This window comes from Strongylocentrotus purpuratus, unplaced genomic scaffold, assembly GCF_000002235.5.
Source record: "Strongylocentrotus purpuratus isolate Spur 01 unplaced genomic scaffold, Spur_5.0 spur5_scaffold_12, whole genome shotgun sequence".
Classification (NCBI taxonomy): domain Eukaryota; kingdom Metazoa; phylum Echinodermata; class Echinoidea; order Camarodonta; family Strongylocentrotidae; genus Strongylocentrotus; species Strongylocentrotus purpuratus.
The window spans coordinates 8,243,276-8,260,238 of record NW_022145597.1 but is presented as its reverse complement, the minus strand read 5'-3'; the positions used below and the strand labels follow the sequence as shown (position 1 = coordinate 8,260,238).

Below are 16,963 nucleotides of genomic sequence, written 5' to 3'. Positions count from 1 at the left end.
TGGGTTTTCCATTCCTTTATTATAACTTGTCATATCATCAGTCAAATTCGTTTAGGTTATTACGAGCAACTGCAAAAAAAATAAACTCAATTTAACTAACTAAGACAAGACAGATGTGTGTGATTCTTCAGCAAAATGATATTAATTTACTTCAGAAATCAGTGATCAATGAGCAAAATGAGGAAAACGTCAATTTTGGCTGGATTTGTGGTTACGATTTTGTAAAGGAAAGAGGCAACAGAAATATTGAAAAGATGTTGGATTACACGAATTCATGACCAAATCAAGCAGTCGTCGAAATTACATCAATTTTCTACATCAATTTTTTCAAAATATACAAGTTGAACACGGTTTTTTTTATCATGTGCAGAGAATTCAATCTGAACCGGTATTTATGTAAAGACACTGGCACTTATAAGAGCCTTCTATATAGGGGGTTCCAAAAACGCTTCTAAAGTGTGAAATTTTGTGGTTATTAAGACCGGGGGCATCGAAATATATTAGTTTAATTTCCTTCATGATCATTAATTCGCAAACACTTTTCAGGATACCTTCAACTTGCTCCCAATAATCCAGCCTAAAAAGTATTATTTTGATTTTAGAGGAATGGAATGAGCAGTACATCAAAATAAGGGGCAGGGTCAAAAGTGAAAGTTTCGAAAATGCACTGGTGAGCACCGGTGTAGTATTGTTATGCAGTGCTCTGCACAGCAGCCCTACACTTTTTATAAAAAGAAGAATGCACAGCCGAACAAGAGATATGCATTTACAAAATGTTGAAAAGATTCCCCATAAAACCCGGGTACTATGCGTGCTTTTTCGGAATTTTACTTTATGCATACTATTTTCCGAGGTAACTAGCAATGACGTTTGAGCTGTATCTTGAGTGCGATTAAAAATTAACGAACTGAAGACAGATACAGTGATTTCCTCACATGCAACTGAGTCGATTGTACTTTGATGACAAACTTTATTTTGAACAAATTATAACTATTTCCGCTCACAAAATATTGCATCATATAAATCGGCATACGAGATAATAACGATAATATAATACACTGTGAAACATTCTATTAATTATGCCTTATTTTTCATTCATTTCCAGGAAACGCAATAAGTAAAAAGCGCTTGGAAAATTAGTGAAATGCAAATATTCCAACGATGAGCCTAGATTAGTATATACCTACCAGTGTAAGAGCGGACGGGGACAAAGGTAATTTTCGGATGATTTTTCAAAATTAGAATGATACAATTTTCTCATCGGATTTTTGTTCGCTACAGTTTGGGATTTTCAAGTTTCGAATGTGCAACTCTAAAAAGGATAATCGTCGGGTATGTTTGTGATACTTCTGACGTGTCTGATTTGCCCATTAGTTAATTTGAGAAGAAAAATAATAATATAACAACTTATAATCATTCAGAGTAAGCGTTTATATAATGACTAACATTGAAGAAAACTTACAAGCTTATGGGTGAATCAACTTAAAGTATACTCTCCTCCTCCTCCCTCTCTTTCCTTTTTCCTCTCCCTTCTCCGCTTCTCCGCCTCATTATCCACCCTTTCTCATCGTCCTCCTCCTCCTGTTCTGCCTTTGTGCACTCTCCTTCTCCATCTACTTTCTCATCTTCCTCCCCCTTCTCTTCCTTTCTTTACTATCAATTTCCCTCTTTCTTCTCCTCTTCTCCGCCTTAGTTTCCACCTCCCCTCCTCCTCCTCCTCCTCCTCCTCCTCCCCATTTGAAGTCTTCCTCCTCCTGTCATCCGCCTCATTTCCCACCTCTTCTCCTCTTCACCCCTTTCCTCACCTCTCTCTCTCTCTCTCTCTCTCTCTCTCGTATACATTCATCACGATACATTTAGTGAAATCATTCTTAAGCTTATCATCATTTATATCATGATTGCATGTTTAACTTATTATTCCAAATCCCACTGAACTGTAAAGGGCGTCATCATGTCAAGCTGCAGAGCCCGGATGTGAAGTACCTGTCACAGAAAAAGAGAGAGAGAAAGGGAGAGAGAGAGAGAGAGAGAGAGAGTTGAAAGGTTACTTTTCCAAAAAACTTTTTTATATTTAGAACTCAGTTAGTCTACTATGAGAACATTTCCCAACTATTTACTTTAAGTTTCTTTTCCCTTTTTGTCTCTATATTTCCTTTGATTCGTCTATTCTTTCGCTCTCATATTTACATCTCATTGTTTCATACAGGATATCCTATACAAGCAATGCTTAGTTGCACGTACGCCTTCTTGTTTATCATAGACATATCAGCCTGTTGAATTCATTGGGATCTAATTCATACAGGGAAGCAAGGTGGGCCCCTGTTGTAATAATTATTTCAAATTATTTAGTTCACTATGTAGACGTTGCATTACTTGAATATTTTCTTAATTTGGCGAAAATGGAAGAAAATAACTATTATTTTGTATTTAAGTGAATGAAATTAAGAGCAACTTAAAATGGGAAAACTTCAACTAATAGGTTGACGACATTGAAACCAATAACGATAAAACAATCCCTTACCATATCATTTTGTAGAACGATTTTGTTCAAATGTCTATGTTCATTAGATTATTACATTGATATTTGCAGCAGTATGTTATGGATTGTGGCCTACATTTTTTGAGATACACGCATTCCATTGTAAGCTCAGTGTTTTTTTTTTTAAAGGCCCACTGCACTACTTATAGCTACTTGCGCCCTCTATATAGCAAACAATGCCTAATCGGTGACTATTGGTCCCCCATGATCCCCTTTTTCTTATGTTCATTGAGAGCTGATTTGATGAGATAACCACCTATCGGTGACCTTGCAGGGAGGTCTAATCCCTCTTGACCAAACTAGTGCGGACGGGCATTAAGGGTGGTCCATTCTTCCTCACGCATCATAACCATAATTTATAAGTCATCGGTCTGTGGATCACATAATTTGCGGTTTGATCGAGTCCCGCCGACAAACTAAAGTTCTAGCCTTGGCAAGACATTAATCTACATTTGCCACTCTCCATCCAGGTGTAGTAAATGCCTCCCCCCCCCCCCCCCCCACTCAGTGTTATTCAGGGTACGCATATGCTTGTTCCCTCTTTTTGAAAGCATCCCCTATTTGAGGACTGCCAACATTTCCGAACCCCCCTTTCGCGGGCTTTTCGCGGGCTTTTCCTGCCTTGGAGACCCCCCCCCCCCCTAAATTAGGAAAAATGCTCAATGTACCCCCCTAAATTCAGAATAATTTTTCAGGAGTCCAAAGAGATGAGAGAAAAAAAAAAAAACTTTTTAAAGAAATCTCCGGGCGAAAAGTCAAATACACCCCTTTTTTTCAATTCTCGGCCGGACTTTGTCGCACGAAAAGTACCCCTTTACAGGACATTTTGGTAACACGCATGCGGTCATTCCGACCCCGGAGTGGGGGGGGGGGGGAGTAAATGGGTACGTGGTAGGAACTTATCCCTTGAATGCCTTCAGTGATTTAGGGCAGCTGTGCTAAAGCCACTGTACAAGTATTGTAGGCTCGTTGAGAACCCCCTGGTGTGGATTATGTGCAACATTAATGAAGCTATTCAAACATTAAGAACTGCAAAATTGTCCGAAAATCTCAAAAATATTGTAATCATTTATCAAGAAATGTGCCCTTACTTTCGTTTGAGGAGAGTAGTCTACTGCTGTAGCCTTGGACGGTGCTGAGCCGTCTGGATGTATAGTGACGTCACCGTCCACATAATCTGCTACACCATAGACCTTGATGCTATGGAAGTACAGGTCATTCGGATCTGTGTAACCAGCGACATCTACCATCATACGAAGCTCACCCTGAAGATTCGCCTATGGAGTGCGGTAAATAATAAAACAATTGAACATTTTATCTGAGGCTGAATATCAAGATATCAATTCTATTAACTCATTTATGTTTTGTTATATTTTTATGTCAAAGTACATTTTTGGGCATTTGGGAGCCCTGCCCCCCCCCCCCCCCCAACACACACACATACACACACAGTCCGTTTATAGGTAATATAAGCCCCAAAACAACCATTTGCTATGAATTACATGATTTCTTTTCCTAACTTAAAGATTGATATGTATATATTTTACCATATGTAATGGCTCTCGATTGGCTCTCAAGATTTATATGACACTAAACTGTTATTACACTGGATCTTAATTAAACTACCCTAGAAAAACGCAGTGGTGATAACTTACTTTTGTGGCAGTAAATTTTAGTAGACTATACAATCCCCGTTCGTAAGATTCTGTAAGAAGGAAAATATTAAAGAACAGTTAACTTTTTAAAACCCACAAATAAATTTTCTTTTTCTTTCTGACTCCCTCCCTTTCTTTATCTTTCTTTAGTTTTTCTCTGACATATCTCCCTTTAGTCTGTCTGTCTGTCTCTCTCTCTCTCTGTCTCTCTCTCTCTCTATCTATCTATCTATTTGTCTATTTATTTCTCTTCCTCCCCGCCTATTCCCCCCACGCTTTCTCTCCCTCTCACTCTATATCTCCTTCCTTCTCCTTCCCTCTCGCTTTCTCTCTCTCTCTCTCCCTCTCTCTCTCTCTCTCTCTCCCCTTCTCTCCCTTCTCTCTCTCTCTCTCTTTCTCTCTCTCTCTCTCTCAATGCTAGATAAATATACCTCTCTTTTCACCATCATCCCAGAAGAAATCACCCGATGCTTGCATGTTATCATCTAGGGCTACCAGGAGGGCGAGAGGGTTCAAGCGACTGAACAAGAAAGATTGACAAGAAGAAAAAAAGAAAAACAAATTATCTCTTCAGCAATGACACGACATGTCTTTTTTTTCATCTTTTTCTTCTTCTCCTTGATCCACCTTTTCCCTTCTTCTTCCTCTTCCTCTTCTCCTTCTTCTTCTTCGTCTTCTTCTCCTTCTTTTGCTCCTTCTTCTTCTTTTCCTTCTTTTTCTTGTTCTTGTTCTTCTTCTCTTTCTTCTCCTTCTTTTTGTTTAATTCTTCTTCATCATCATCAGGCACGTAGCCACGTGGGGGCACGGGGGGCACGTGCCCCCCAAAAATTTCCAAGATCGGTTGAACTTTTTTAGACTCCTCCCCGGGACGTCGATCGATTACATGTATGCAGTGCTCAAAATACATGGGGGCGGTGGGCGATTCGCCCCCGTGAGCTACATAATCGCCCCCGTCAGGTTGCTCACGGGGGCGATTGCAAAATTAAAAATCGCCCCGGTGGCATTATAAAATAAAGATTATCTTTTCTGTTATAACTTTAACACAATATTGAGTTTCAATTTTCAAACCTTAAACCAATGAAATGGAACTAAGATTAGCGTGCAGAAACATGGTCAGTTTTTCGTTGTCAGCAAATAATGAACCTCGACCAGTAAATCAATATTAGGGACTTTTAGATTTGCACGTTGAGAACGTGGACTGCAACGTGTGACCTCCTTTTAAGGCACTGCCAGTGCTTAAAAGGACGTCACATGTGACTGCCAGTGCCTTAAAAGGAAGTAACACGTCCACGCAAATCTAAAAGTCCCTATTGAGAAGAAGAGGAAGGTGAAGAGAACAAGATGTCGTGGAATGATATGATAACATGGGCAGATCTACGGGGGGGGTTAGGGGGTTTAACCCCCTCCTCCCACCCCACCCCGGCCCCCTTGGGCTGCGGGGGGAGGGGGATGCTTGAGAGGAGGACTACTAATCTATTTTATTTTTTTCAGGGGGCGGGGGGAAGTGAAGCAGATAACCCTAAGTTTTTGGTTGCTGCTTTATATGTACACTGTTGGTCATAATGGTCGAATAATTATTTTTACCCCAGTTAAGGGAAGGATTTTAAAATATTATTTATTTCTAATAGATCTAGATAATGGCATACATTCTCAGATTTTATTGAATATTGATTTGCGAGTGTTTGTTTTGCGTGACTGCTTAATCATATGTGTGCTACTATGCTAATCAGCTAGGGAACCTACGTCCTTAAATCATAATTGACAGTAAAGAGGATTAATGCCTCACATAAGGGCACTATAATATAGCTGATCGACACGATTTTTATCCTGGGGCCTCACAGTAACGAGGCCATTGCTTAGCCCCTGAATCATGACTGTACGCAGTGTTTGCTAGGGTAAAAATTTATTGCATTTTCGACCCCCAACAGGAAAAATTCCTCTGTGTGGCCATGCCTTGAACCATAATGCATGGCCCTACAGAGGAATTTTTTCTGTTGGGGGCCGGGGGAAAATGCAATGAATTTTTGACAATTTATTGCATTTTCGTCTTTTGGGGGGATTTGTGGAAGGGGCCGCCTACCCTAGCAAACACTGCGTACAGTCATGATTCAGGGGCTAAGCAATGGCCTTGTTACTGTGATGCCCCAGGATAAAAATCGTGTCGATCAGCTATATATTAGTGCCCTTTTGTGAGACATTAATCCTCATTACTGTCCATATTGCTCCGATTGTCTCATTTTCGCTCGCGTGAACCATTACGTCTATGCGTGAACATTGCAAGCACAAACCACTGACCTCTACCTCCTGAACGGATCATCGCCCATTCCCATTCACTATACGTTACGTACTAAAATGCTGTAATGTCTGACCGTTCATGAATATTCATGTTTTTGCTAAACTCGGCAAAATGTTTGTTTTTACTAAATGGAAAAATTACGGTGGGGGTTTGGATGAAATGGACATAATGAAATAGGCAGAAGTGATCTATGATAATTCGTGCTTTTTATGTTTCGTGTGCTCGACCTATAATCTTCAAATCGCTTGGTAAACTGAGTCCAAAGTTAGACTTGTTTCACATGTGTATTATAGGCAATGACGAGCTTGCAACCTATTTTGAAAAATTACGGTGGGTGAACTTTCAAAAGTCAATGAAACATGAGGGCTCCAATAAAAGAGCTAGTGATAACGTACGTCGGGGTGGATGTGCTTTTCGTTTAAACAAAAAATGAATTTTTAACGATTTTTAAAAAAAAACGTCCATAGGCTAACATGTTAGGCTGCTGATTCTAATCATGCTCTGACGATAGGGGGCGTTGTTAAATGAGGCTAAACGGAGCCATATGAATTATGACTTAAGGACGTAGGTCCCATAGCTGATAAGCATAGTAGCACACATATGATTAAGCAGTCACGCAAAACAACCACTCTCAAATCAATATTCAATAAAATCTGAAAATGTATGCCATTATCTAGATCTATTAGAAATAAATAATTGTTTTAAATCCTTCCCTAAAGTGGGGTAAAAATAAATATTCCACCATTATGACCAACAGTGTAGTTGATAATGCATGATTAAAATAAAGAGAGAGAGGAGAGAGAGAGAGAGAGAGAGAGAGGGAGAGAGAGAGAGAGAGAGAGAGCCACCATCATTTTGCAATGGTTCAGGGTTCGTGTAATGTACATTTGAAACCATTTCTAAGCGTCTCAACCCTAAAAAAATAACAAAACTATTTTTGAGGAAAAGCATTATACTGAATTAAATATAGAATAAAAGCATTATATTGGATCATACTAATACTGATACGGGCTAAAGACAATGTGGTATTAGTATAGAGGTATTCCAAAATGACATTCTGATAATCAACATTTGTTCTGGTATTATGTATATACGCATAATACAACTGATCTTTATGATTTCTTAACGTGACATAGCTTCTTCTCCCTCTGCAAATAAAAGGATCATACGACAAATAATCATTGTGATTCAAATCGATGCGAGGATTTTTTTTTTGAATAAGCAATGCTTTTCACCAGAATCTTCTTTGTAAAAACGACTTTTACAAATCTCAGCCATGCAAATCTGCCACTGTGTTGTAAGATCTCTTTCAGATTAGGAGAAGTGTATTGTTTAATGAGTATTTTACATTGAATGGAACGTCTCAACTCAGTAAGCATGGCTGAGATTTGTAAAAGTTGTTTTTACAAAGAAGATTCGGGTGAATAGCAGTGCTTATTCAAACAAATATTCGCATAAATTTGAATCACAATCATTATTTGTCGCTTAATCCCTTTTAATGACCTTGTTTTCTTTCTCGTTTGCAAGAGGAGAAGAAGATATGTTACGTTAAAGGTAAAGACCAGTATTGGAAACGCCCCAATTTCAAAAAATGAAATGGAAGCTCTCATTACAAATCATGTGAAAGAATATGTTTTGACTAATACATGATGATAAAAAATTTGCCGGGAAACCGCCTACTAATTCATATATTTGGTAAATTTGTTTCTCTCATGGTCTGTAAGAGATATAGGGTAGTCTCATATACATCTTTCTGTGTATAGTGCTTGTAACTTTACGAAGAATGGGCCAAGTTTCTTATCATTTTGATGATTCCAGAACCTTGCAGATGCTAGATGCTAGATGATCAACCTTTTCTGATCGATTCCACAACATTTCTTTCACAATGCAATCGCATGACCAGAACTGGTCTTTACCTTTAAAGACATCATAAAGATCAGTGTTGTATGCGTATATATTGTATACACAAGCCAGTAACAGCTATGTAGCTTGTAAATTTGTAAGAGGGAAAATGCTGATTGAAATAATAATGATGAAATAGCAAATAATTGAGGAGTATCATAGGTACCAATTCAATGGATATTTGTATAAAAAGAGCCCCCGTCAGTACTAAAAGAGCCCCCGTGAGAAGGCTCACGGGAGCTCTTTTTCTGAGGGAAGAGCCCCCGTGGACAAAAAATTAATTTGAGCCCTGCATGTATGTTCCCCCCCCCCCCAACATCAAACTCTGGCTACGGCCCTGATCATCATCTTTTCTTCTTCTTGATCAATCAAGTTCTGAGAAGATAATTTATCTATAAAGATTTAAGAATAAATCATAATATATTGTCACAAGAAATTCATGAAAAGAAGTAAGAAAATTATTGCAACTTTATGGGCAATAATTTATTATCGATAGTATTTGATCTTTAATGTATCAAGATAATGATAACATGACGCTTCGATGAAACTGGATAAATTATTTCCATCAAAATAGGATTGGAATAATGACTGACAAATACTTATCAAACGATGAAATCTGCTTGAGTGGGGTGGGGGGGGGGGTCTTTACCTAAAGACAGTGGTGTTGGCCGGTTCCTGAAGAGGTAAAATATACCCCCCTCGTACGTGCAGGTTGATGGTGTCCATGGGTGCAGGCAGGGTAGCTACTTGCCCCCTCTCTCTCACCATCTCCTCACCCTGGTATCATGAAGAGAGAAAGAGGGGTGAGAGGGGAGGTAGAGAAGGGGAAAGAATGTTGAGAGAGAATGGGGAGGGAGAATAGTTATGGGGAGAGTGGAGAGAGAGAGAGACACACACACACAGACAGACAGACAGTCAGAGAGATGACAAATAGGTAAGAGGGAGAAGGATATACTTACAGGGAGAGTTAGAGAGAGAGAGAGAGAGAGAGAGAGAGAGAGAGAGAGGTGGGATAAAAAGAAATTTAAAAATTAGATGGAAAGGGCTAAAAAGAAGAAGAGAAAAAAGTAACTCTAATAATCATTTTCACTCGTATTATTACATGCAGCATTCAAACAATAAAAACATCTAACTGTCTTGTACCCTAAAAAAAAGTCACTGCGATAGATTTGAAAGCTCACTGTTGGCCTACCCTACCTGAAATATAATATATGTTTGAGATGATTTTCTATGATAATCTTTTCCAACAGCTTCCTAAATCAATTGATGACGAAAGGACCTCATTGATGTTTGGCTCAACAATATTTCAGCGTAAAATCTTTCGCTATATTTCGGAATTTACAAGCACTGTATCATGTCATTCCTCATTGTTTTAATCAGTAGTCGAAAATCTTATAAAATTGAATTTAAAAAAAAATATCATAATAATATTTACCGTATAATAGTCGTACCAACGAGCATCGCGGGGAATGTAGGCATCAATTTCTGTCACACCCTGTTTTTTCAAATATTATGAAAATATAAAGGTAAACTTTTCGACAAATGGCATTGGAGCGATGTACTGTATACCGTAGTTAAACATAAAAATTCATAATCTTTATTCTTTTCTAAACAAAATTCTGAGTTGTTATCGTTGTGTTTCTATCTTCGTCTCACTCTTTCAATCATGAAGATGTTTGCAGGCTGCTGTTGTGTTTATGTTTTGTTTGTATGCAGTGGTGAATTTATTAAAATTGGGCATAGCCTGCCCGTGCCCCACGTTTAAAACCCAACCCGGTATATTTTAATCATGTGCCCCTATATTGTTAGTCCAGAATCTGGAATCTGGCCGGTTCTTATATTTGTATCTCTATAATATTCCCTACACTCGCTTCAATCCGCCAATGATGGCGTTATCAACGAACTCGTACGCCCTTCCTAAGAACGTAAGATTTTTTTTCACCGGGCGTAGAAATTCGGGGGTCTCGTCATCTTCGGCATGCAGCCAGTAGGGGGAGATAGCGGTGGTGGAAATTATTACAAACTAAATCGGCTAGTTCCTTGACTACTGTACTGTGTTCTTCTGACCACCCCCTTGTCTGTTAATGTTCCTTTGTATTGAATACATGGACAAAGATGTAAGTTTTTTACCTCTTCCAAAACGGCTGATATCATGAAAGATGGCCCCCATAGGAATTGACGGTCAACATCCCAAGTCATGGAATCGGCTGGGAACCTGGATAGAGGATGGTGACAGGAAGGAGGAGGAGGAGAAGGAAGAGGTGGTAGAAAGATGAAGGGGAGAAAGGGTGAAGGAAGGAGAGGGGTGGCGGTGGAAGGGTAACCAATTACGATATTACTTGATTATTTTTTTTGGAAAAAGTTATTTTGAAAGAGTTCTAGGCAAACTGTGAATTCGTGCGACATATTGACTATGAGTACATCCTCAGTTATGCTAAATATTAAATGATAAATACAACGACTTGTGAAGTACTGATCATCATGACTTGTCTAAAACAAAAGTAGGTGCGTTATGTTCTGACCAACTGAAACCAAGTTTCCCACCAATTCTGTGTATAGATGGCCCTGAACCTACTCGTGTTTTTTATTTGTGTTTTTTTTTTTTCTTCATGCTTTATTGATCCTTTTAATTTCAAACGTTATATCACACAGTATTAACATAAATCATGGTAAATCACAATGATGTGAAATGACACACGTCTAACATAAATATAAAGGGAGTTTGTCATGACGAGACTATGTGTCTTTCCCGTGGCCCTACCCGGGGTCAGCCGGATATAATACGACTACAGACGATGCGACCGCATCATCCGCGTGCGTGCAACATATGCGAAACCCAAGCGTGAGGAGAACTTCGGTCTGTTTCGCCAACGCTAGCGCGCACTGACCAAGTTTAGCGCGCGCTGACCCAGTTAATAAAGTCTATTCGTTTGCGTGCAGTTGTCCAAAAGAAGACGTAGACGGCGTTAACCAGTGTTTGCCATGATACACTCCCTTTAAGGGGGAAAAAAAACCTACTCGTTGACGAGCGCCCTCACTACAGTAGAGCTGTCTACATGAGCCTGGTAGAACAGGGTGTAGAGGAATGGTAGAAGCCGGTATCTTTCTGATAGGATGTTCTTCGTCATCTCAACGAACTCCTCGCCGAAGACAGGAGGATGCTGGGGCTGTGGAGGTCGATGATATCGAAAATGAGAGAGAATTCAGTTTAAGACAAATTGACCAGTACTCGTTTTGGAGACAAAAGGGTTTTACAGTATAGCTTCAATTGACTGCAAAGATTGAGCGAGTGGAGGGAGGGAGCGAGAGAGAGAGAGAGAGGGAGAAAGAGAGAAAGAGAGAGGAAAAAAGAGGTGAGATGGAGATGTTTCTTTAAACATTGTTATTATGATAACAATTTAAATAAAACTTGACTGCGTGTTCTGTTACTACACGTACAGAAAAGATGTTTAAGGCAAAGAGAGAAAGAGGGAGAGAGAGAGAGAGAGAGAGAGGAAGAAAGAAAGAGGTGAGATGGAGTGGGCGAGAAATAGATAGCTCTAGAGGGAACTAGAATGATAATGGCATAGCATTAATGAATGGCCACAGTCATCAATAAGACAATTTTGGGGGTTGGAATTCAAACTCCTTTTTTTTTTTAACTAGATGTTTCTGCATTTATTGATAAATCAAATATAAAACATTCAAATAACAATAATAGTATATAATATAATTGATTTACATAAAAGAGTGAAAACTTAAATGCACACAAATACAAATGCATAATTGAAAGCTTGAAAGTATGGAGGTAAGTAAAAAATAAGCAAGATAAATGCAGAGGCCAACTATAATAAGCAAGAATGCTTGAGTCGATAGCAGCCTTTCATCCATTCATTCATAGACTCTTTTTCTGAAAATTTAACATCACAAACCGTTAATATTCGTAAACAGATTCATATTGATTAAACTACATTTAAAATAATTCATTACATTTCAAATTTAAGTGTTAACCAGATGTTGTTGCTTTGTTACGGTCAACATCCTAAACCATGGAATCGGCTGGGAACCTGGATAGAGTGTGGTGACAAGAAGGAGGAGCAGGAGGAGGAGGAAGAGAAAGAGGAGAAATTAGATTTAAATTTATTGATCGTTAATTATTTTACTTACATACCACCCCATAGCATTATGATTCCTAGAATAAGGGTAGAACGCTCCTAACTGGGTCCATCTCCAGCACATCTCATAGGTCGTGTTACCCCAGAAACCGCAGATGTCCGCACCACTCTGAATAAGGCAACAAAAATGATTTCTTAATAAATAATTCGTGGTAGGGTATTCTCAGTTACATTTTATACAGCAGGCTTGCGGGTGCACCATGTGAGAGAGAGGGAGGATTGAGGAGTCCTGAAAAGAACTCTCGGTAATCTTTCTTGAGGGTTTGTAGTCCTGAAAAGGACTGTTTGGTATAGTCTTGAAAAAGAGTGTTGGTTATCTTTCTTAGCTTATAGTTCTAAGGAGAACTATAGCGCTTGGAGAGGATGAGTGGCGGGAGTTACATTTTGTTTTAATGTCAACATTTTTATCATTATTATTGTGTACACGTTCATACAATTTATTGTTATATTTTGTATGTGTTGTATCGCTAAAATGGAATTTGAAGAAAATGTTGCAGAAGAAAATAAATTCAATTCAATTCAAAATATTCTTCGTTTACGGTGGTCACATCTAAGTTATAGAAATCTAATTAAGGCAAGAATAATATATGCTTTATTTATGAAGAACATAATTTAAAACGCTGATATTCATACGTGATCAACAGAACGTGATCAAAAACCGTTTGATAGAGACAGTAGGGAGTTACCTTATTAGTTAAGTCATTACTTCTGAACACAAACTTAGTGCCCTTCTTTCTCTGAACTGAGCTTATTTCAGATTCAGATTTCAGATTTCATTACAGTCACGTAGCGTCGAATAATAAAACACGAAATTTCAATTCAATTCCATTATTCGTCTAATTTAAAAACATACAAATGTTACATGGGATATTTTTTTCTTCACCAAAATTATTATAAACAATACTGTACAGTTTGGAAGGAAATAGTCCAGGTTTTTATTGTTCGTAACACCAACTGTCTTTATATTATTAGCAGCAGCTACTCCTAAGTAATCCGACATTTCCTCCGACGAATACCCCGGGCATTATTTTCGTCAATGATATACGGTTAGGGTAACAATTTGAAGTTAGTTTCGAGTAAATGTTGGTATAGTGTAGTGTGAGATATAGCTTTCGGTACAGGGTTGAATTTAGGAATTCGGTTGATGTATGGCTTTGACCGCAGATCATTATTATTTTGTCGATGGTCCGTGTATCGTAGAACCGCCTTAAAGGCCCACTGCACTACTTGTAGCTACTTGCGCCCTCTATATAACAACCAATGCCTAATCGGTGACCATTGGTCCCCCATGATCCTCTTTTTCTTATGTTAACTGAGAGCTGAGTTCATGAGATAACCACCTGTCCAGTGACCTTGCAGAGCGCTCTAATCCCTCCTGTAAACTATGGCAGATAAGCTTTAAATCATATTCATTAACGATATCATCCGAGAGATTTGAACACTAACAAATTGTTGACCCAAGAACATAGTTGTTATCCTTTTCTGAGATAGATTAGTACAGGTAGCGAAAGACATGACTTACATGCAGGTTTAACTACATTGTTTAGGAAGTAAGATAGCGAAGGAAAAAAAACACATAAAAATTACTCACGTATGGCATTCCAAACATGTTGAATTCCAGCATACCTGACCAAGAAAATTAAAATGTAGATATAAAATTCATATTTCCTTTGTCTTGTTGATATACCACTTTCAAATGTTGGCAATGATGACAATGGTGTATTGTGCTTGTTTCATATTTCAAGTCATACAGTGTAAAAGAACATTGCGATTACAGTCATTAGATTTTTACATTTTTTATGGTTACTTTCTATCACCTTCATGATTAAGAAGTGAATTTTATTTGAAGATGCATTTAATAGCATTTTCTTGCTCTTTTGTACTCATTATCTGTGATAGTTATGGATATGCTAGTTTCTGTTACCATAGCTCTGGTTATGTGTTTCGAGAAGAAATAGTAACTTTTCAGTTATCGACAGAAGAGCACGTTCAACATGCGAAATCGTGATGAATCAAAATCTTAAAGTCCACTTAAAATTTGCCTCCATTGGCAATTATTTTTTAAAATTGCAGTGCTTACTTACTGCCTACTTTGGAGTAAATTAATATTTTAAAAAGTCAAGGTATGAATTTATACAGTAGGCTTGCGGGTGCACCATGTGAGAGAGAGGATAGTCAAGATAGTCAACCTGTTCGAAACGTCGAGCCACTCATCCTCTCCAAGCGCTATAGTTCTCCTTAGAACTATAAGCTGAGAAAGATAACAAACAGTCCTTTTCAGGACTACACACCCCCAAGAAAGATTACCGAGTCAGAGTCCTTAATTTTCAGGACTCCTCAATCCTCTCTCTCTCTCTCCCTCTCTCTCTCTCTCTCTCTCTCTCTCTCTCTCTCTCTCACATGGTGCACCCGCAAGCCTACTGTATATCTACATCACCATGCCAAGCAGCATCTAAGGTATGAATTGTTACATAGGCCCGAATTCACAAAGCAAGGTTTGAGCTCAGACCAAGGTTTGAGCTCAAATCTCCTTTTGTTTCGCCAAACCTCCTTTTGTTCTTTACAAACCAGGTTTGAAAAAAACGCGTAAAACGCGTCATATGACGTACGAAAACCAAGGTTTGTCGACAAACCTCCTTTGTGAATTCGGGCCATAATGTTTGCCGTTTGGTCTACAGCCAGTTCGTCTACTACCCAATTTGTCTATTCCCATATGGTCCACGCCCAGCCCTTCTACTACCCACAAGGTCAAATAACCATTTCGTCGACTTATCATTTGGTCTCATGACCATTTTGGGTAATATCCATTTGGTATATTGCTCATTTAGTCTAATTTCCAGTCGGTTTAATTCCTATTTTGTCTCATGCCCATTTGTCTACTATAGGTCTAATAATCATTTAATGGTTATTATTCTTCATGATTAAATGATTATTAATCCAAAGGACCAAACGGCAATAAACCCGCACGCCTATGCATCTTCTTTACCTGTAATACCCCAATGCAGATGGCCCCAGACACTCTGGTTATCTCCAAGCCAATGATGGGCGGCCTTGCCAGTACCGGCAAAGGTAGAGCGGCTGAATACCAGACTACGCTTCTCAGGGAAAACCGTTTTCAGCGCTCTTGAAGGAAAGAAAGACACGCAATTTGTAACCTGTAAAAATCTTCATTTTTCAAAGTTTGCCTTCAATTATGGATTGTTTTAATTCTTGACAGAATGATGAGTAGGGAACAAAAATGTGTTGGGGCATCCCCCTGGCTATGTCACTCCCCTTTTACTATTTGTGTGCATTATTTTTTTTTCTTAATCAAAACAGAAGTAGTACAAATCAAAACACAGTTAATACAGTTACATCATCCAGAAGTTGAATCGGTTACAAGTCAAAACTAAATTCGTACATTTACTTTTTTCATCCAAAGCAGTATACATAAGAACGCTTTAATACTTACTAGCATTTATGTTTTCTTAGCAGTCAGGTAAAATAACCACCACCATTCATTCAAATTATTCAAACAAAATTGTCTTCTTTTTTTAAAACTCAAACAATGCTGTTCATTAAATGATAATGATAATAATCTTTGAATAAAACATAGTACTAGCCCTGAAGATAGAGAATTATGATTAAATCCAACCAAAATTGTCTTCTTTTTTAAAACTCAAACAATGCTGTTCATTAAATGATAATGATAATAATCTTTGAATAAAACATAGTACTAGCCCTGAAGATAGAGAATTATGATTAAATCCAACCAATGAACAAACAAAAAAACAAAGAAAACAAAAACAAAACAAAACATCAACGACAAAAAACCCAATATGGAACAGTGAAGGCTTACTCGTATGTTCCTACTCCCATCGTGTGACCATAGAGGCTGTGTAGGTTGTAATGGTCACCCGTGCCATGTCGTGCATCCATACATAGAGTCTTGGTAAATATTTTACCTTCATCGATCGTGATTTCTGCAAAACAAAAATGTCATATTGATATCGATGTTTATTTCATTCAAAGACATTAGTTTTATTTAAACTTGCGGCGGGTGGTTACCATGAGCGTATGAAGGAATATTCATGAAAATGTGGGGGGGGGGACACAGGAGGATTAAGAGGGGGTCACGGGGTCCCGATAGCCCCACCCCCTCCCCCCCCCCCCCTCTCTCTCTCTCTCTCTCTCTCTCTCTCTCTCTCTCTCTCTTGATATTTGATGTAAACAAGTAACCCAGAATTCTGATAATCTGTTTTGTCAGAAATTTATTGGGACTCTTTTTCTTCTTCTTAAGCTTTCAAACGGTACGCTGTATCCTATGCTGGGTTCTACCATAGGTTAATATTATTCAAATCAAGTATGCATCATTAAATGAGTAATCATAAAGTAATGGTATAGAAAGAAATTAAAACTAATCTATTCATCCATTATC

General features: G+C 38.4%; 1 protein-coding gene across 1 annotated transcript in view; it reads right to left on the bottom strand.

Moving 5' to 3' along the window:
• Nucleotides 1-1,811: 1,811 nt before the first annotated feature.
• The window catches only part of LOC764550 (sucrase-isomaltase, intestinal), a 32,725-nt gene continuing 17,573 nt past the window's right edge, over nucleotides 1,812-16,963 (bottom strand). The window contains exons 10-21 of the mRNA XM_030982573.1: nucleotides 16,385-16,508; nucleotides 15,533-15,669; nucleotides 14,138-14,172; nucleotides 12,539-12,655; nucleotides 11,411-11,559; nucleotides 10,523-10,607; nucleotides 9,828-9,887; nucleotides 9,042-9,169; nucleotides 4,626-4,714; nucleotides 4,195-4,244; nucleotides 3,631-3,816; nucleotides 1,812-1,983 (exon numbers count right to left, since the gene is read on the bottom strand). Coding sequence (XP_030838433.1) covers nucleotides 1,915-1,983; nucleotides 3,631-3,816; nucleotides 4,195-4,244; nucleotides 4,626-4,714; nucleotides 9,042-9,169; nucleotides 9,828-9,887; nucleotides 10,523-10,607; nucleotides 11,411-11,559; nucleotides 12,539-12,655; nucleotides 14,138-14,172; nucleotides 15,533-15,669; nucleotides 16,385-16,508 — 1,229 coding nt within the window. The 3' untranslated portion in view covers nucleotides 1,812-1,914. The remainder of the gene's footprint in view (nucleotides 1,984-3,630; nucleotides 3,817-4,194; nucleotides 4,245-4,625; nucleotides 4,715-9,041; nucleotides 9,170-9,827; nucleotides 9,888-10,522; nucleotides 10,608-11,410; nucleotides 11,560-12,538; nucleotides 12,656-14,137; nucleotides 14,173-15,532; nucleotides 15,670-16,384; nucleotides 16,509-16,963) is intronic.